Source organism: Anser brachyrhynchus, assembly GCF_964034855.1.
Source record: "Anser brachyrhynchus genome assembly, chromosome: 11".
NCBI classification, from domain to species: Eukaryota; Metazoa; Chordata; class Aves; order Anseriformes; family Anatidae; genus Anser; species Anser brachyrhynchus.
Genome location: NC_137706.1, coordinates 2,565,280 through 2,586,316, shown reverse-complemented (window position 1 = coordinate 2,586,316; position 21,037 = coordinate 2,565,280). Strand labels below are relative to the sequence as shown.

The window sequence follows — 21,037 nt, the reverse complement described above, 5'->3', positions numbered from 1 at the left end:
TGTTTATTTTCTTACACTTTTTTTCCTTACTTGTCTCAGTTTTTCGATTGGCCAGCTGAAATCGTTAAAGTTGATGACAGTTAGCAATGATCAGTAGGTCTTTTTGCAGCACTTTGTCACTGGGCACCTCTGATGTGTACAGTGTTACTCTTGCTTCCACTAAGGTTGGCAGCTGTGACCTCGTGGGAGTAGAGCTTCTTCCATTCTGAGCCCTTTTGAAAGCATTTCTCTTCAATTTCTATGAAATACAGAATTTAAAGTTAATAGTAGTCAATGCTATTAAAATTAAGCGTTAAGATGTATGCTCATCCTCAACAAAGTTTTTTTCATGTCTTGAAAACGAGATTATTTTTTTGTAAGCCACTTTCTGGTTTCTTGTGCACTGTCATTTCATTTGTATTTTGCAAAACCCTTTTGTGCATGTAAGGTATCTCAAGTCAGTTTGTAGAACTCTTTTTTTCCAGTGCTGAATCTCCTTTGAGCAGAAGCTGTTTTCAGTATTGAATTTTGCAGTGGTTTTTCAAAGCACAAAAAAAGCCCTGCTGAAATGTAGGTTGTAATCTCAAGCTTGCAGTAGTTAGGTAAGGAAGTCTACATCTATTCTGTTTTGGCACTCTGACATTAAAATTCCTCATGAACATATTGCCTTGTCAACAGGATTTGGTAGGTAAAGCAAAACTGTATTTAAAATTTACCAGCCTATGCACAAATCTGTTTCTGTCTTCTACTGGAATTATGATGATGAAAAATTAGTGACATTTATTGCTCATTCTATGACCATTACTCGCCACAGAATAGAGCTGTGTATAGGTTGGATACAGTGACTGAATATTGCCTTTCAAAGTTAGACATTATTTTTGTGATAGATAACACTATTATTATATTATTATTATTATTTATAAGTATATTTATATTTATAATATTTATATTAAATTTTATTTAATTTTTTATTTATTTATTTATAATTATTTATAATTATTATTATACTATCAGTTATTTATTCCATAGGGTGTCACTATTTGACAAGAACTAGCTGGTATCATTACACAATGCTTGAAGTGTAGGCCTGAGAGAAGGATATGGAAGATTTCTGAACCAAGTCCCCTGCTGCTGAAAGCAATCTCAGCCCATCATTTTGTTTCTGAAATGGACAGGCCTATCATCGCAAACCCTGATTTTTATTTTGGTTTTTGTCATTCACTTTTCCTTGAGCACTGTTAAGAAATGGCAAAAGCTGACTGGGATCCTGACTGATACCTGAACGTAATGTTTCACATTTCTGTGAATGGTGAGCTGTTCACAGTCGATCTGTTGTGGTCTGCTGTGATTAAATGCCTGTTTTCAAGCTAGTTTGGCTTAGTATCATATCACTGTAATGTATTTCTGTATCATTGGATGTGATCATTATCCACCTTTCAGTGAAAGAGGACTCCAGCTTCTCATCTCCCAGTTTGCTTTTCTTCAGCTCTCGTTGTAAAAGCATAATTAAAAAGTTCCATTCAGAAGTAATCTTCATTTCAAAATCATCTAATTATGTGCTTTACACTGAGAAGAAGCAGGAAGATGGAGACGTATTGCACAGATAATAGAGTGTGGCATCAGACTGCTAAGTGGTGTCACACACAACACTGTTGCCCTACTTACTTGTTTTATTGGCTGAAAATTTTAATTATAGTGCTTCTTTTCCGACTGGTGACATGTTAAGTGCTCAGACCATCAGGTCAAAGGTTGAGGACTAGTGATTTAACTGAAAATATCTCCAAAGTTGTTATTTCTATGTGCAAGGAAGAACTCAAATGTTCTTTGTTTTCTGTTTTTTGTTTCTTTGTTTTTTTAATACAGACTGATTATGAAAATGTCATTTGGCATAAGCAGAGGTATTTTAAACTGTTGTTTGTACTAAACCAAAATATATTCTCTGCACATTTTATGCACTGGCCAATATATTCAAATTCTGTTAGCTGGTGTTTTCTTTCCCAGTTATGTGGCGTTCTGTTTCCTTAAAGTTCAGCGGTGTAGAAGCCCTCGCTGCAGAAGTGCCATGGCTGCCAGGAAGGACCAGCCTTCCTTCTCTGAAGACTTGAGTATCTTGCTGCCTGGTCGGACATTCATGTGCCAAGTTTTGTCTGGGGTTGTGGCAGCAGCCGCTGACCCTGCTGTGGGGTGCTGTGTTACGCTGTCCTCGCACCTTCTCCAGGCATTGGGTGCGATCTTGGATGTTTTGCTGTGTTTTCCTCTCTCTGTGCCAAAATGCAGAAAGAATGATGTGCTAGAGGATGGCAACTCCAGTGTGTTAAACCCAAACAATAGACTGATGTACTCGTGAGGACAAGGGAGTCTGAGAGTGAATGGAGCGCTGGCAGGGCGATGCCAGAGGCTCGGGCTGCAGACAGTGAGAGGCCTTTGTTTCTCATGACTGCCTTAGCTTTTGCAAATACAAATATTCATTGCAGAATAGAGGACAGCAGCTTTTCTAGCTCACACAGAGCCAGCCATATCTTCTCTAAGCAAATTTCTAAAAGGTGTGTGTATATGTACTTACACAGGAATATAGGAAGGGATCCTTTATTTTGAGCACATGCAGGAGTGCCATGGGAAGAGGAGACCTTCATATCTCATCGTGTGGGGAGAGGGTACTCCAGGCTAATTAGGAACAGTATTCTTCAGGAGGAATTATTTCGGCCTCGTTTTTTATTATCGTCTTTGTAAACATGGAAGTGCTCTGAAGAGAGGAGTGTTTTCCCGCTGTTCCTGAATGCCCAACCCGATGACAAAAGCTGGGTGTGCTTTGCATGCTCACACATACGTGCTGGATGGTCTGCCCTCTGTCTTGGTTTGTGCTAATTCCACTCAGTTTCTGCTAATTTCTCCACCTTCTTCATTAAAAAGTATGCCAGTTGTGCAAGGAAGGAAGTCATGCACATTGTTTGTTTTTGTTTTTTCAGTGCTTGTCTGGATTGAAATAATAAGGGAGGGCCTCGAGGCAATTTTGAGGCAGGCTTTGATACACACTAGACTGGGTAAAGTGTCTCTGTTGGAATTAGCTGTTGGATGAGGAGAGATGGGGCAGTGACTGGCAATTCAGTACTGATAGCTTTGGAAAGGCTGCAAGATGAGGCATGGGTGTGGGTTCATTCTCTAAAATGAGTATATGAGTAGTAAAGCATCTTTGTAAACAGAAGGCTGGGAGGATTTCGGGGACTTGCTCGGGTCTAAAATGTTAATGTGCTTTTACCAGTTTCCTATTAGTATTCAAAACACGAGGATCCTATTTCATAACAGCTCCAGAAGATATTTCTGTAAATCACCTGATGATTTTGGAAAGTGCTTCTAGAATAGCAGTAATAAACTTGATATATCATCGAATCCTGCCACTCTCACTACGTGTACCTTCGTGCCTCGCAGCTGGAGCAGTAGATGGAACTCGTGTGGGATTTCTCAGCTACTGGAGCTGATCCTTCAGGGAAGTGACAATTACCATGAGGCACACTTATTTTTTTGTCCCTTTCTTGGCAGCACAGTATGGTGTTTGTTTTTTTTTGTTTTTGTTTTTTCCTGACAGTTTTGTTAAAATGTATTACTGAGGTTGCATTACTTTGTTTTTTGAAAGCCTTCTGTACTTTGGGAACTAAGCTAAAAATAACATTAATCATCAGAGAGGATCCATTTCGCAGGACTTGAGTTTAACAAATCTTCACATATTTAGCAATATTTAGTACATGAAATGGAGCTGGTGATCTACAAATGAAAAGCTTATGTTATTGCTGACTTCCTGTGCTAGGCAGCTCCTGAAATCGGAGCAGAAGTTTCCTATTTTATAATGGTATTGGTTTAGGGATTTTTTCATACGTCAAAGAGCACCGGGGGAAGAAAAACTGCTGGTTCTGTGAAGAAATTATTCTCTGTTATTGACTCAGTGCAGGAACTGTCTGTGTGAGAGGAAGACTGTGTGTTGTCAATTGTCCCATTTAGGCCTAAATGTCACGCTTTTGGTTGGACTTCTCTCATGTCCTTCTGCATCTCTTTTTGAACATAAGCACCAGCATAATTCACTCTGGCCCCTGATATGCAGAGCCACAGGCATGTATATCCACCCCGGATGAACTCTGGGAGCAGGGAATGAGGAAGAAGCAAGAGTGTTTCTTCTTCCTTTCCCAGATGGAAGTCTTCGTCTCTGCTGCGAGCTGTCCTACCGCCGCAGGCCTCGCTCTAGCAGGCTTGATGCCCTTGGTAAAGGAGATGTCTCATCAGGCCCATGTTTTAATTTCCCCATGCCCAGGGCTGGCATCCCTGGCAGTTAGGCATACTTAACCTGGGCTGTCCATAACCTGGCACCAAGCTGCGTAGTTACACTTTCCCACTGAGACCGACAGCTTGATGTATGCGAATGTGTGAACTGTGCTGTAGTCATTCGCACCTATCCTATGTGTTAAAGGAAAGTTGAGAACACAAAATTAGGTTGCTTTGATCTTAACGCTTTCATATTAAATTTAAAGCAGCACCCAGCCATTTCCTTTTACCAAAATGTGAAGAACCCACTTTACCCAATGAATTCCTTTGGTTAGATGAATCACACCTTGGCTCTCGCAGATAGGAGATGTTACCGGGGCTCCCTTTAGCCTACATCCGTGTGCAGCATGAAGTAGATGCTGGAGTTGTGCTCTTATCTGGAGGCTTGGGGATGCTTTTGAAGATATGTAACAGCTTGAGAGCAACCATGTGATCTGTAATTTAGCTTCTTATTTTCATCAGCACCTTTTTTTTAAATGTCAGCAGTAGAACCCCATACCTCCTGGAGGGCCTTGAGGGTACAGAAACCACGGATAGATTTTTCATGCATATTTCTTCACTTCCCCTGCATAGCATTTACTTGTGGCCTCAGCAGGCATTTGGAGACACTGCAGACTTCGTATATGCTGTTTGAACATATATGCATGCCTGAACTTTTATCCACCATTACAGTACTGTAAGTGCAGCTTGGTCTGGGGCTTGGCTACACTCTTTAGTTCAAGCCCCACCCAGCTTTCTAAATCTTTGGGGTAAATTTTTATTCCTTCTTTATCCATTTTCCTGTATGTAAGACAGAGTTAAACTCACCCAGCTCACAGGAGGATTTTGAAATATTCTTTTAAATTTTGGAAATATACAGTATGGTATAAATCATGTATTTTTTTTTTATTTTAAAAAAGAGCCAGGCTATAGAAATGCTAATTTCTGTCACTGTTGTTTTGTAGTCTGTTTTTCAGTCATACAGTCAGGGTTTATGGGTAGAGGCCTCTTTGGGGTGAGAGAAAATTGCTTGCCTAGCAAATTAAGATCCCTTTTTAAAAATTTATTTTTATAATGAGGAGAAATATCTTTACAACAAAGGGATCCTCTGCTCCAGAGCTGCTACTTGTGTCCTGAACAGTTCTGCTTGAATTTTTCAGATTCAAAACAATTCTGGGAAAAGTTGGTGATTAGATCAGAAGGATGAAGGGTTTCTGTTGCTAACTCTGCTCTTGATTTCTCTATCTGTAAGAGAGCATTAATGATCTTTACTAATGAGCACTGATTAGTGGGGTGCTTTACCAGACACTCTGAATGGAAGTAGCTGCAGAAGAACATAGTGTTATGGTGGTAACAGGTGTTTTAGTCAGGTTTTGTAGAACAAAATGATGGCTGCTTGAACTGCAGGGGCAGCCTCTGTCCTGAATGAGCATCCTGGTCACCAGCAGCCCAATTAGCCATTCAGGGAGCTTTATCACTGACAGCCTTGTTTCTGCCACCTGCTTTACATTATTGCTGTATCGCTAACATTTATGGTAGAATGATTGCTGCCAAGCTGGGGACATAAAACAGAAGTGTCCTTGAGAGTATAGCTGGTAATCAGTACGTCTTTTTGTTTCAGAGATGAGCGAAATCAGTCAATCATTGTAAGTGGAGAATCTGGGGCAGGGAAGACAGTCTCTGCCAAGTATGCCATGAGGTACTTCGCCACGGTCAGTGGATCTGCCAGTGAAGCCAATGTTGAGGAGAAAGTCTTGGCTTCCAACCCCATAATGGAGGTAAGAGAGCTACTGCACTAACTCCTACCCTTCAGTTGCAGTAATTGTTTGGGGGCTAACATAAGCATTCAGTAAAGAGATCAGTTCTTACTTCAAAAAAACCCAGGCTGAATATGTTTTAAAATTTCATTTTTAATCCATTTACTGGGAAGTGCTGTAATAATTATTTTGGGCAGTATTTATGAAATGGTGTGAGAGATGGAGTAATGTTACAGTATTGTTGAAGTATTTCACATAACAAAGTAATTTTTATAGGAATACTGCTGTAAATCTTTTCAGCTTTGTAATACTGGTAGTTGTTGAATAAAGCAAATACTAAATTTTAGTAAAATGTCATCATGGAAGTTAAATTGAGAAAGCAAACTTATATGAGATGTACACAGTTTCAGAGGGAAAAAATGACAGAAGACGTAATTTGGCAATAATTAGCTCAGACCGTAATGTTTCAGTTGTGTACAACAAAGGTTGTGCTAACTGTAGTCAAGTCCCAAAGCCATTGGCTTGGGAGCACGGACGCTGTCAGTAGACTGCGGGATAACATGTACAGTTCCCTACTGCTCAGGATCTCTGTTCTACAGGAAGCTCAGGAGATGCTGTAATTCTGATGTCATGGCCAAGCAGAAAACCTGATCTGAATTATTTTGTCTTTTGTGTCTTTGCTTACATGTGTAGATCCAAGTTGTAGCTGAAGTTAAGGAACCACAGAATCGTAGGGATTAGAAGGGATCTTTGGAGACCATCAAGTCCAAGCCCCCTGCTAAAAGCAGGTTCCCTACAGTAGGTTGAGCAGGAAAGTGTCCAGGCAGGTCCTGAATATCTCCAGAGAAGGACACTTCACAATTTCTCTGGGCAGCCTGTTCCAGTGTTCTGTGACCCTCACTGTAAAGAAGTTCTTACGCATGTTTGTATGGAACTTGCTGTGTTCCAGTTTTTGGCCACTGACCCTTGTCTAATCACTGCACACCACTGAAAAGAGCCTGGCCCCATCCATTTCTCTCCCACACTTTAGATATTTATAAACATTGATAGATCATTCTGTCTTCTCTTTTCCAGGCTGAACAGACCCAGGTTTCTCAGCCGTTTTTCAGAGAGGAGATGCTCTGGGCCCTTAGTTATCTTTGTGGCCCTCCTCTGGTCTCTGTCTGGAACCTTGTATAAGGAAATGATTCACCAGAGACAAGCAGTCTTGGGGGGAATTTCTTAAGAGAAATGGCTCTGTCTATGAACATGCACAAGCTAAGAAGGCACATTAACTAAAAAAATGCTTAGGATGATTGATGTCTTGTTAGATGTTTAGCATCTCTATGCAATAGTATGAATTATTAATGGATAGACATGAGCAAATGGAATGTACGCAGTGAAATTTGAAATGCAAGATGCTGTCATTGTTTTTTTTTCCTCAGATATTTTAAAAAATGAACTGTGTTTTATTCCTTTTTTTCCTCCTGGCATGAGTTCATGATACTCAGGCTATAGCTGCCCCATCACAGTTGTGTGTGTTCTGCCACAAGGTAATCATGCCTGGTTTGTAGTGCTGTGTGGTGGTTTGAAACTGTTTTGTGGGATAAAATGAGCTGTCTCATGATGGGCAGTGGGCTCTGCTGTTGAGTAACCAATGTGTCCAGTGATGGCAAGAAGTCAGGAGTGCTGAGCTTTGTCTTGAGCTGCACCTACCCCAGCAGTGGCAGCCTGGGCCCGTGGGAGCAATTAGGAGTGTTGCATGGGTGAGCTAGTCCCTGAGTACTCCTTTCACTGCTCCAGCGTTAGTGTTACACCGTCTTTGGCCATGTTGAGGTTTGTTGGCACTTTCATTTTATTTTCTAGGAATAATGATTTCTTGAACCTGTGAAGATCTAAAGTTGGAATTGCTTTGGAAGATATACTTGGATGAGTTACCCTCGTAACTTCTAACACTTAAGCTTTAAATAACCTTTAAAATAAATGTTGTGAAATGTGAAGTTGTACACAAAGACTGGGGTAGCAAAATTAATGTTTTGAACTCTTCAGCTGGTAAATCAGCAGAAGCACAAATCAGAAAGAAGCTAAGTAATGAAATTTAGAAACATTGAACTTCACATTTGCTAAGTTAAGCAGAAGGTAATTTTAATTTTTTAATTTCTATATCACAATCACCATTAGTGTCAGAATTTCACATCATGTTTGCTTACTAAATACTCTAATATCAAGTGACTATTATAAATTGTACATTTCTAGCAACTTTTTGAGTAATTAGTTTTGTAGCTAATAACTATATACAGTCTGTCTATTGCAAATGTAGAAATAGTCAAGTCTTAAAACATATCTTTATATGTAACTTCCTTCCTCTCTTTCTTTGCTACCCTGTGTAGCTATGCAAAGTGTACAGCTTACTGGGTACCTTAGTCAGCAGTCATTATAATGCCGAAGACTTTCTTAACTGTGTTCATACATACAGGCGTGGGACTTTGGAATAGGTCCTTTCAAATAATAATTGTTTTCTGAAAATATTGTAATGTTACATTGCTACCTACAACAAAAAATACATCATGGTAGCAATAATTTTGAAACACAAGAATACAGTTTGAATGCATTCAGTTTGAGTGAATTCAGTATTTCTTAGAACTGCAAAGATGCAATTTGGTCTTACAACCTTTATAGCAACTGCTCATCTGATAACCACTTGGACATCTGCTTGGCCAGGCGTGTGTGCTGCTGCTGCTGTAATGTGGTTTCTGAAAGTCTAATCCCAGCTTTCAATGCTGTACCCTGCTAGCGTTTACAGATTCACTGCTCTTCTGCTACAGATTTGGAATACTGATACTCAGCATGGCTATTCGTACTCATTTGGTTTTGCCCAAATTTATTTCAGTACAGAGTTCCTATGGATGTCTACGTGAATAAAAAACCTGGGACATAGATACAGCTCTGCATTTTTTTAGTTGTGGTGCATTTCAGGGTTAGGTACTTGATCACATAAACACAGTGGCATATGAATAAAGATAATGTGCTGTGTAAGAGTTACACTGAATGCTATTCCTTTTGAAACAGAGATATCTTTCAGACTTTTTGAAAGGTGAATTGCCATATGATGACTATAATATGATCCCATTTAGAAGAAAAGCTTCTTTCCTTTGAATTTCAGCATGTTGTGATTTGCATGTCTCAAAGTTCTGGTATTTCCAGTCTGGTACCCATAGTGGTGTGAATCCTAACACAGGTGAGGTGCTGTGAGTCACAGCTGCACCAACACTGCTTTGCAACCGTGGCCATCGTTTCCCTGGATATCACAGGACCACATACTATTGAAGACATACCTTAAATATTTTTTATTATGAATAAAGCTATTCTGAAGTAATCTAAGTAAGTTACGCACACATTGAAGACAGCACTGAAGACTGTCTCGGAATCTATAGCCAATCTGCTATTGAAGGAATTTAGTTTCAGGCAAACAACATGGGTCTGTACATGCTAACTTTTAGATTATATTTAGGAACACAGTAAATATTTTATAACAGTATTTTTGCAGAGGGAGTTTGGAAATATAGTTGGTTCTGGAATAATAGCAATAAAACTGTTAAGAGTATAGGGGCAGTTTGCTGGATTATAGCTTTGCAATAGGTAGATTTACACAGGTTGCAAGTACTATACATGTATCTTTGTACATACAATTGCGAATATATACAGTGTGAAATAATAGATACAATTTTATTAAACTCTTAGAAGAAAACTTGCTCTATGTGAGATTTCTGTTAGACTCTTTAATTCCTTTTAAAAGACTACAAATGATTTTTTAGCTGGAAAATGAGAGTATGTGGAAGTGAAATCATTACTAGGAAGATCAACTCCAGATCTCATGTCAATGAAATAACCATATTTTTGATGACCAGGCAGAGATCATTCTTGATTGTTTTGAAAACTGGACAAATTAATGTTTATGTATTTGTGAGCCATGTAGATAATTAAATAGATATGATAATTTCTAGTAGTTCTTCAACCTTTACAAAATTCCCTTTTTTCAGTCTATCGGAAATGCCAAAACAACAAGGAATGACAACAGCAGTCGCTTTGGGAAATACATTGAAATTGGTTTTGATAAGAGATATCGAATCATTGGTGCTAACATGAGAACTTACCTCCTGGAGAAGTCAAGAGTGGTATTTCAGGTAATACTGATGCAATCTTCTCATTTTATATTTGTGTGACTATGTTTTAAAAAAAAAAGAAAAACAAGCTGTTGCTTGCTGATGTTAGGTGTCTCTTGTCAGAGATGGTTCTAATGTCGTTTTTACTATAGCACGTGTAGGGAAGGAGGAGAGAAGGAAACCATGGCACTCTTCAGTATATGAATTATTGATAGCTGTAAAATGTGTATTAAAGAGGCTGTGTATTTTAACAAGAAATATCTTCAGTGCACAGCTAGATATGAGTTTGTGCTTGCCATAGTGTTACAGGATCAGGCTTCAAAACCTAACAGAAATATTCATGCTCAAGAGCTTTCTGTTGTGGTTTGCAAAGCTGCCATCTTAGCTCACTTTAAATCTCTTGGTAAAACCCACTGCTATCACAATAATCACAAATGAGACTTAAGAGAATATGTAACTTAATCTTTCTTTAACTCTTTTCATTTTGGTATTTAATACTTGAGCAGATCTACAACCTTTTAGTCTCCTATGCTTCCTCTCCATATTTGCTTACTCTGTAGTCTAGAGCTTAGTAAAAATTGACTTACCCTTGACTGTCTGCCTAAAGGTATAAAGCAAATAATTACAATTTGTACTGTGTAAGGGTGTTATACGAGTACTGTTGTATATACCAAAATAAGAGAAACTTGCTGTGCATGACTTAGCTAAAGGAGAGTCTTTTTTCTTGTTTTTGTTTTGAAATTATGAGGTTTAGAGCCCTTAAATTCAGAATTACAGTGTTAGTCATGAGTCATAACCTTCTGAGGTGTTTGTCTTCCATTTTAAAATTCCAGCTTTGCCTTGGCAAGAAAGATATTCCCTTCACTGGCTTACTATAAATGCTGAAGCAAATGGTATTAGTTATTTTTGGAAAATGAAAAGCCTTTAAGTATGATCATCGCACTCACCCATAGAATCCTGATCTATATTTAAAAGTAATCTACAATTCTGAAAAGCGAAATCATGCACTTTTTTTAAAACAAAAATGTCTGCATGCTTCTTACTGTGGAAAATGGATTAAATTAATAAAGAAGGAAATGATAGATACTGATTTATCTTCCTTTTTCCTTGTGACTTCTATGCTCTTAATGTAATGCTAGAGAATGCATTAAACCTAGTATTTTTTTTCTGCTCATGGATGTTTCTGGCACTTGTTAAATGGTGAAATATAATCAATCCTTTTCTTTTAAAGGCAGAAGAGGAGAGAAATTACCACATCTTTTACCAACTATGTGCCTCTGCAGCATTACCTGAATTTAAAACTCTACGCTTAGGTATGAAATTCACAGTAATTGTGTTGTGCAATTGTATGTACAAAGCAGTATGTCTGAGCTTTTTTGAGTCTTAGAGCCAAAAGAAAAAATGCTGGGTTTTAAATTCTAAACTTTTTAACCCTCGTTGGAAAGATATTGAGAATAACTAAAATGGCAGATCTCAGACTTGGTTCTTTTTAGTTAGAAAGTAATGGATTTGCTTATTCAGCATACTTTAATACATTGCGACTGTAATCATTAAAACTTACTAAGTCCAGATTCCATAGTAGTTTTCCAATTGCAAGGGTGAAATTCTCTTCTCTTGGTCCTTTAAAACCTTTTTACCATGTCTCCAGCTACTGGAAAATTTTATCGTTTCTGGTATAAGCACCTGAAAAACTTGTAGAGTATTCTGTATATGCATACCTCCACTTGGGCTGTTACCAACAATTCTTTTACCGTCTCTGCTGATCCAGTGATCACAAATCTGATAAGTGGAAAATTCCTTTTTTTCAGATGTAAATGCAGAGACAGGACAGATTTCTCATTTAAAAGGAACTGGTACTTTTTAGAAGAAATGGGCTATGATGACAGGCAATCCCCTCATCATTTTAAAAATTCAATATGAATTTCAATGCTTTTTGTATATTTTTAAAAGTTAGCTTCTTAGTGGGAAAACTGCACAGTATGTTGGTACTGATTTCTGAAATGTCTTTCTGGTTTCCAAGTGTTTCTCTGCTTTTCTAAACCATCCTGGCACATTTAGGATTCACATCTGCTAACATGGGAAAGAGAGTAACTTATGTAATTATAACTAAAGAAGCCATGTAGGAGACTCCTCTTGCAGCTTTTTTGAAAAGTTAGATCAGAAGAAGAGGAGATTGTTATTGCAGCTGAAAGCATGGCCACCAAAACTGTTAGAAATGTATACAACACCAAAGAGAACTGCTTTCCCAGTGAAGCCCAGTGCTGTCCCCGGAGTGGCAGGAAGCTGTCAGTTCTTCAACCAAGATTTCTCAGCCAGGACAGATCACAGATATTTATAAGATTAGGCTAGACTATGAAAGAGAAATGAGAAGAAAACAAGAACAAAATAGATTTATTTATTTTTAATATCCTCATACAATAATAGCATAATAATAACTGCAACATAACCCCAAAGTGCTGCTGTCAACTTTGCACCTACCCGTGGGGTGGTTGGCTCAGGTTTGAAGAATGATTGCTTACAATGTGGTTATTCCGCAGGTGTGGAAGTATGAACCAAGATTAGGTAGAGAATATGATTGAGGGCCTATTGTAGGTAACAAGTAGCTTAAGAATACTTATTTGCACTGTGAAATCTTGAAAAAATTATTCTCCAGAACAAGTAGGTGGTACAAGCCAGAAAATGAAAACATATTGACATATTTCAAATCATACAGTCTGCTAAGAGCAACTTAACCATTACACAGCTTTACAGATGTGCTGTGAATTTCTGCATCAGTGTGTAAAAGATTTTATTTATTTTTTTATCTTACAGGGAATGCAGATTACTTTCACTATACGAAGCAAGGTGGAAGCCCTGTGATTGATGGCGTTGATGACGCTAAGGAAATGGTAAACACCAGGCAGGCCTGCACTTTGCTAGGTAATTTGTAAAACGTAATCATATCCCAAATGTTATATGCTAGCAAGTGTTTTCTGTATTACTTGTGTGTATTTTCTTCATACTTCTTTGTGTTTAAAAAGCAGGAAAGCTTGCTAACTTCTGGTATTGAGATATTTTTATTGCATTTAGGGGATGTTAAGCTGCAGTGGAATCACATATCTAGAGTAGGAATGAGACACATGTGAACATAAACATAAGACACCTGTGAACATAAATACATGTTGGACTCCCTTGGAGTAGCACATGAAGTGTTGGAGGTCTCTAAAAAGCACTTTGAAACAGCAAAGTAAATAGTTCATATTACTGGATCTTTTTCACATGTGGTAATAGAATGTTTTTAATAGAAATGAAGCCAAGGAGTATGTTCAATACCAAATTCCCCAAAAATAACACACACTGGTGGCAGTTTTTCTCTTCTTAATAATTTCTTTCAACAGTAACTCATGGTTCTTTACTTCTTCATCCACTCAAAACATTTAATTCATCATTTTTCAGGGATTAGCGATTCCTACCAGATGGGAATTTTTCGAATCCTCGCTGGCATCCTTCACTTGGGCAATGTGGAGTTTGCATCTCGGGATTCTGACAGCTGCACCATTCCTGTGAGTAGTAGATGAGCTCAAGGCCATGGTTTCTGTCCTGGCAGTTGTGCGTTCTGCTTGCTTGCAGAAGGATTTTTGTCTGAAAAAACGTAATAACATAAAAACAAGCAATATGTTTTTGTTTCTAATATATTAACATTTTCAGTTCCTTTTGCAGATGGATCCAACTCTTCTCAATTTAGAGCTTTTAGACAGTATTCTTTGTATTGAAACTGTGGCTGCCTTAATTTCTTTTCAGAACTGTACCTGATCTGTCCTAGAAAAGTCTTCTAAACAGCTTTGAAGTCCTGGGCAGGTGTCTAGATCTTTATATTCCTACATGAATACATTTCCTGCCCATAGTATATGGTTTGCAGAATGGACTGATTTTTGTTAAATGCCAAACTAGCCCAAGTAATTGCAAAGCAAATGGTTTCCAAAGGTCTCTTCAGTGTCTAGATGACAGGAGCCAAGGATATACAGATGTGACTCTTTTAAGAGTGTCATGGTTTTATAAGTCTTTTTTTAACTTTGTTGGTCAGCAGCAAGGAGTGCACAATCTGATATGAAAGCAAACCCTTTGTTAGTAAGGACCAAAGCTTCCTACTGCACTCCTTATTTTGAGATTAGAAGCAAAATGATCTGGCTTCTGTTCTGTTTTTGTCGCTCTTCTTTTCCTTGGATTCAGAAGTGAGCAGTTTCTCCTTGTCTTTCCTTGAATATCTACTGCTGTACTACACAGCCTTCATCATTCTCTCCCTTCAAACAGTACAAGCAGTTGCAGGGTTTATTCTCACTTGGCTAGCAGTTGGTTTCTCAAGCATCTGCAGTAGCAGTTTCTGGAGCTGAGACAACAGGTCCTTCATAGGACCACAGCTAATCAGTGTGCCTGGTCTGAGATTGTCTGTGGGATCTAATGGATAGCTGCTGTGAAACCACAATAGACTAGCTCTTTGGTGTGTCTTAAAAAGGTTTTCACTACAAATAAAACATCATTTAATGATCACAGGTACGAAGCTGATGATGAGCCCCAGAACGTGATGAGGTAGCCTGGGTTGTAATGGGCATCTCCAATGCAGGAATCCCACTGGAGGGTGCCCCATTACCCATCACTCCCTGCCATGGGTGTATATAATTAGACAAGAGCACTACTCAGGAGTTGTAGTCCCTTCTGTCCCCAGCACATAAGTGATGTCCTGTCCTTTGCATTTCACTAGTTTCTTCGCTCAAAACTGAAACAGTTATAAGAACTCAAAATGCAAAGTCCATCCTTGTGAGGTTAGGAGATTCATTTTTGCAGAGGTTTCAGGTTCCCTGTGTCGGGCTTTTTGATTAACACGAGTATCAGGAAATGCCTTTGGGGAAACTGATTTGGTAACTTACTTCAGTGATGGAAATGTGATAAATGGGCAGGGAACTTCTTACTTTCTGGAGGAAGATGAGGTCAGGAAGCTGCTGTTGTTGCTTATTGTTAGATCACTGCAGGCAGGCAGTTCTTTGGATTAAATGATTGCATGTGAAATATTAGTAATACTGTTTCAAGAACTAACAATTTTATTTATTTTTTTATTAGCCCAAACATGATCCCCTCACCATCTTCTGTGACCTCATGGGTGTGGAGTATGAAGAGATGGCCCACTGGCTTTGCCACAGGAAGCTTGCAACTGCCACTGAAACCTACATCAAGCCAATTTCTAAACTCCATGCCATCAATGCCAGAGATGCACTTGCCAAACATATCTATGCTAATCTCTTTAACTGGATTGTAGATCATGTGAACAAAGCCCTTCATTCTACTATAAAACAGCATTCTTTCATTGGAGTGTTGGACATTTATGGGTGAGTCTTTTTGTCAGACATACACCACTTTTTATGTCATTTTCTTATTGCAAAGTGTCTCTGTCTTTATCATGCAGCACTGTTTGGATTAAACAACCAAACAAAACAAAACAAAAAAAAAAAAACACCAAGCCCTTAGCAGCTGCTTATTCCAGATGAAGGAAGTAGGTGTTTAGTTTTGACATGCTATCCAAGATCTTTGTCTTGATTTTAAGTTTGACATTTACAGTGGGATTTCATATTTTTGGCATTTGTAGTACCTTTACGTATTGCATAGAAATTTGATAAATTAAATAAACTAAATAAAGAAATTGAATTGCATATTGGAAGTCGCATGCTAGTTGTAACCTCATGGTTCGTTCAGTGTAGCACTTTCAGAGGGTACAAAGATAACTAGCGCTCTCGGGGAATGTCAATCCCTTCCCTGTGTTTTATCATCCTTGCCAAAAGAGGGAGCATTTCTGAATTGCCATTGCTTTGCAGCTTGCCATTTCCCTGTCTGCTTCATTGCATGGTTGTGGTTGTTTATGCCTGGAATAATGCAATTAATTTGCTTGGAGGGAGGGAATTTGAAGTTATGGGGCCATTTTATCTGTCTTTTCACTGCATAAATAATTTTGAGTATCTGCATATTTTAGATTTGAGACGTTTGAAATCAACAGCTTTGAACAGTTCTGTATCAACTATGCCAATGAAAAACTGCAGCAACAGTTCAATATGGTAAGTAGGAAATTACTGGCATTTCCTCTTCTCTTTCCCCTCCCCAAAGTCCACGCAGCTAATTGGGTCCCCAGTGGTTAAGATGAATTCCTTCAGTCTGTTAACCAGCTGTCCTGGCCGTGGGGCTTGGGGGATGGGGGATGGGGAAAGATTGCCTATCTCCTGGAAATAGATTTTATGACTAACTGCTGCTCTGGGACTATTTGAAATTCTGATCACAATAACAATTATAAGACAGAAGCAGTGCTTGGCAATTAAGACCCTGAGATTGCCTGTCAACGAGAGCACTGTATGGATGAAGCTGGAGTTAGCTGGGTCTTTATAACCTGCAACAAGAGTTTATGCACTGATAGGAAAGAGCAGAACTTCACTGTTGGAAGTCTGCCACGCTCACTTTCTCTGCTAGTGCAACTGGCATTATTTTTGGAGGGTTTACAGCCGCATCCTTAAGTTGATCGCTGACGTGTGGCAAAAGGCGCCTCTTCTCCCTCCTTCAGAGAGATCACGATTCTCTTTCTCTCCTCAGCCTCAGTGACGTTTGTAATTATATATCTTACCTGCATAATGATGAGGCAAGTTATTTATGCCAGGCCTGTTGCTAGGCTGTGCTGCAGTACTTGAATAGCTTTGAACTATATATACAAGTGTACCTCAGTGGTGGTGCATATTTGCAGAACTGAATCACCCTGAGCAATTGTTTTTCCCAGCGGCGGGGACATACAACCAGGAGTAATGTGTGTTAGAACTGAGGCTAGCTTTCCAGCTCCAGGATGGCCTTCCTGTATTTATAGTGCTGCAGATGGTTTCAGCTCCATAAGCTAGACGTCATAGCTGCTAAAGCACAAGGTATTTCAGAGTTTTCCCAGCTCCACAGCAAAAAATCAGTCACTGTGAAAATAATAAGGTTTTACTTATTACTGGGATGGGATCGCTGTTCCCATCTTCTCCTTCCCACACATTTCACAAAGGATGGGGTGAAGGGGCTTTCGTATTGATCCCCTTCTAAGCTACCAAACAGCAAAAGGCAGGAGGATGCAGAAATATGGAAGTGGCAGCTTCTGTGCTCCTGTTTAAGAAAGCACAGCTTCAGGAAATTATGATAATTAAATATGTTGTTGCTTTGACAAATGTCACAACTTAGACAAACATGAAACTGTGACGTCTTGTCTATCTACAGCATGCATTTATTTTGTGATGCCTTGAACCTCTCCCAGTATTCAGCCACCCGATGTAAAAGCTTTGTACTTTTGTGCTGGCCAGGTCTTTGATAAGTCTTTACTCTCTGCTTCCCTACACTTGTGGGATCATGGAGGCGGTGTGCACTCTTCATTAATAGGTGCCCCAAAGCAAGTAGGCTGAAAGGAGCCCCAGGATGGCATGTTGGCCAAACCCTGTTGAGAGCAGCTTGCTCAGGGCCCTGCCTGGCTGAGTCTCACACATCTCCACAGCCTCTCCTGGCCACCCTTCTGGTGTCTGGCCACCCCCAGCCTAAAAAAGGCTTTTTGAGTCAAAACTGTGTGCCAACCTGTCCATGTCACCCTTCATCTTTCCCCTGGGCAACTCTGAAAATATTCTTCTCCACACCTGACCATTAGGTAGTCACAGACCACCAAGACGCCCTCTAGGCCTCCTCGTCCACGGGCTGAAGGAGCCCAGCTCCCAGGGCCCTGTGTGACAGCCCTGGCTCTAATGGTCGCCCACTACAGCTGGATCGTCATCATGCTCTAAATAAAATTAGGTCTGAAGACATTTTTCACCACAAAATTGCTAATTCCTTTCCAGTAAAGAAGTGGGTTTGTTTCCTTTCAGGGTTGAGATAGTTTGGATATGATACACCAATAAAATTTTATCATTTACTTTCCTGTCAGGAATTAACTTGCATGTAATGCAGCTGTTAAGTGGATGAGCATGGAAAGGCTCCCATGGGCGCTGTTAAGGAGTGCTGTTTTGGAAAGGACTGTGTTAAGCTAATGAAATAAAAGGGATAAACTGCTTTGTCAGGATAGCTTTCTGCTGTTTTACTGGAGTGTGCTGGAGAGCCAGAGGGTGTTAATGGCCTTCTGCACTGAATTAAGGGGGCAATTAATGCCGGTTCTGAGACTATAGGTGTTGCTGGTGGTCCCCTAAATAGTGCCACTAGTGCTGTTGTTCGGTGATTATTAGGATGTGTTCTGAATTTATTTTTGCTTGTCAGAGCAGTTAGTATACATTAAAATTTAAATGGGAGATAAAATTTAGTTTAAAATAACTGGAGTCAGCAGTCTTTTCATTTTTAAAAAGCATGCTTGTGCTATTAAGACCACAGTTTCCTTGTTTAATATTTTATCATCTTTTTTTCCCTGAAGTTTAACTTTATCTTCTATGTACATTTTATTAAAGCTATGCAGGTTTTTTGTGATAATGCTTTTGAAAAAATATATAACTTCATTTTTATTGATCTTTGTACCAGATACATTTTCCACAAAATTTTGCTTAAATGATTTCTTGTGCTAATACTCTTAGAGTCATTCTTGGGCGGTTTTTGCTGAAGAGTATATTTTAGTATAATACGTCATCTCAGGAAAAAAAACTAACAGTCATTTGAGAGAAAATGGAACTCTGCTCTTTTACAAGAAAACACAGAAGTATTTATAGTGAAATTTTACTTGAAATAGAGCAGTATTCATAACTTCAGAATCATAAATGCATGGCACATCTCAGTTTATAACTTGCTGTTCCTGTACTCTTCTGGTTTTTTTTGTTATTTTCAGAAAAAAGAGCTTATAGTAATTGTGGAGCAATATAGGAAAAAAATAGGAAAAAATAGACCTTATTTGCAGAGAGTATGGATGAATGATTTAATTTAGTCTGTTGGTTTTTAGGCCCAGAAAAAAAAAGGTTAATTTGTCTTTCATACACTTGTTAAAAGGTTTATTCAGTTTAACTTGTACATCACTTGACAGCCTGGATTAATGTGACAAGATGAATTCAAGTGGGAGTTTGATGTATTTATTCTGCATTCTGTTTCACAGAAAACTGTTTTCTTTTTGCCCTGTAGCATGTCTTTAAGTTGGAACAAGAAGAATATATGAAGGAACAAATACCATGGACCTTGATTGATTTCTACGACAATCAGCCTTGCATCAACCTCATAGAGGCAAAAATGGGAATTCTGGATCTGTTAGATGAGGAGTGCAAGGTGTGTTTTCAAGTGCTTTTATCAACTAGAGCCTCACAGGGAAAACTCATCTGCATATAGCCAGTATTTTGACATTCTGCAGTTGATATGATTTAGAGAGCTTAAAAACGGAACTGGCGATTACAGGAGGATAAAAAATGATTTTTAGTCATGTTGCTTTTTTTTCCCCCCTCTCCTGCCTGTGAGTGTACCTGCAACTGTTTCTGGGTCTCTGATCAACCTTTGTTATGACTGTGTCAACTTTCCCCTTCCTGAGTGTAGCATAGCAGTCTTTGGTCCTGTTAAATTTCTGCAAGTCACCTCTTGCTTGGTGTTTCACCTTTTGTCTTTTATCTCGAGGTATGACAAGCCACATACTGGGCAAGGTGCGTGTTATTTTATTCAATGGAAGCTCAGCCTGGGTTCTTTGCATATCACAGCCTCTAGTGGTGGTGGATGAGTTCTGACCCACCAAAATACTGCTGTCAGATAACATATCTCTGGGATCCTCACCCTCAGATGTGTGACACTGAAAGTGTGATGAGCATTGTATGTGTTGCACAGCAGCTTTAGGGGCTGCACCAGTCCAGAGTATCTGAAAAGCAAGCATGTGGCGAGTTGCTGGCTGCCTTGTTTATGGCAGTACTGGAAATCCAAGCAGATAGAATTTGAAAGCAAATCACAAAATACTGTCCATTTCTCCTTAGTTTGTTTTACTACTGAAAAATTTTCAAGACATCTTAAATGTCTTTGTGTTTGTTCTCTTACACAGATGCCAAAAGGCTCGGATGACACTTGGGCCCAAAAACTATACAATACTCATTTGAATAAATGTGCCCTCTTTGAAAAACCACGTTTATCAAATAAGGCTTTTATCATCAAGCACTTTGCTGACAAGGTAAGGAGTTTTCTGCTGGTACCTCTTTTCGGAACTGAAGCTGCTGAGTGTGCGTGTGTGGGGAGAGGCCAGGGTGAGCGGCTGACCTGGGGAGCTGAGCTGCAGTGTGCCTGGCTTGGGGGAGCTTGTGCCCAGAAACTCCCTGGATGTGTACAGGCCAGCAGCTGGGCTGCCCTGCTGCCTGGTAAAACCTGTCAGCAGGTCAGATGATAAACTGAAGCTGTGGATTGACAGACGTTTCCATATCTAGTTGTGCCGTTGCAAGAAGTTATCAGCTCTGCATGTTTGTTACTACACCCTTAAATCTGCTGGTGGCTTCAGCTGATTGTTTCCTATCCCGTTGAGCCGCTTCAGCTGATGTAGTTTGAAGAGCAGGTTTTGGCTAATGCTGTTTGGTTTGTTGAAGTGGGGTAGGGAGTGCGCAGGAAGCGTTCCCCCTGGCCACGAGGCAGAAACACCAAGCTGAGAGGGTGACTAGTGGACAGCAGCCTAATTTTCTACTTGGTTTCCTGCAAAACGTGTGCCTGCTTGTACACGGGATCAGAAGAAAGTTGAGCTGACAGCTGTGCAGAGCCAGGAACACAAACAAGAGCTCCTGACTCCTATCACATGCTGTAACCACTAACTAGCCTTTTTTCAAAATGTAACAGCTTAGTGTGGGTCACAACATAACTGTATAAGTTCCAGTTACACTACAAAAGTAGACAAAATAGAAAATCATAAAGCTCACCAGA

General features: G+C 39.4%; 1 protein-coding gene across 8 annotated transcripts in view; it reads left to right on the top strand.

Moving 5' to 3' along the window:
• Positions 1-21,037, top strand: part of MYO5A (myosin VA) — a 103,929-nt gene that overhangs the window by 39,560 nt on the left and 43,332 nt on the right. For all 8 annotated transcript variants that reach the window (XM_080607491.1, XM_080607489.1, XM_080607487.1 and 5 more), the window contains exons 5-13: positions 5,891-6,047; positions 10,046-10,189; positions 11,400-11,481; positions 12,980-13,087; positions 13,604-13,710; positions 15,263-15,528; positions 16,167-16,248; positions 19,286-19,426; positions 20,178-20,303. In XM_080607491.1, the coding sequence (XP_080463617.1) occupies positions 5,891-6,047; positions 10,046-10,189; positions 11,400-11,481; positions 12,980-13,087; positions 13,604-13,710; positions 15,263-15,528; positions 16,167-16,248; positions 19,286-19,426; positions 20,178-20,303 (1,213 nt within the window). The remainder of the gene's footprint in view (positions 1-5,890; positions 6,048-10,045; positions 10,190-11,399; positions 11,482-12,979; positions 13,088-13,603; positions 13,711-15,262; positions 15,529-16,166; positions 16,249-19,285; positions 19,427-20,177; positions 20,304-21,037) is intronic.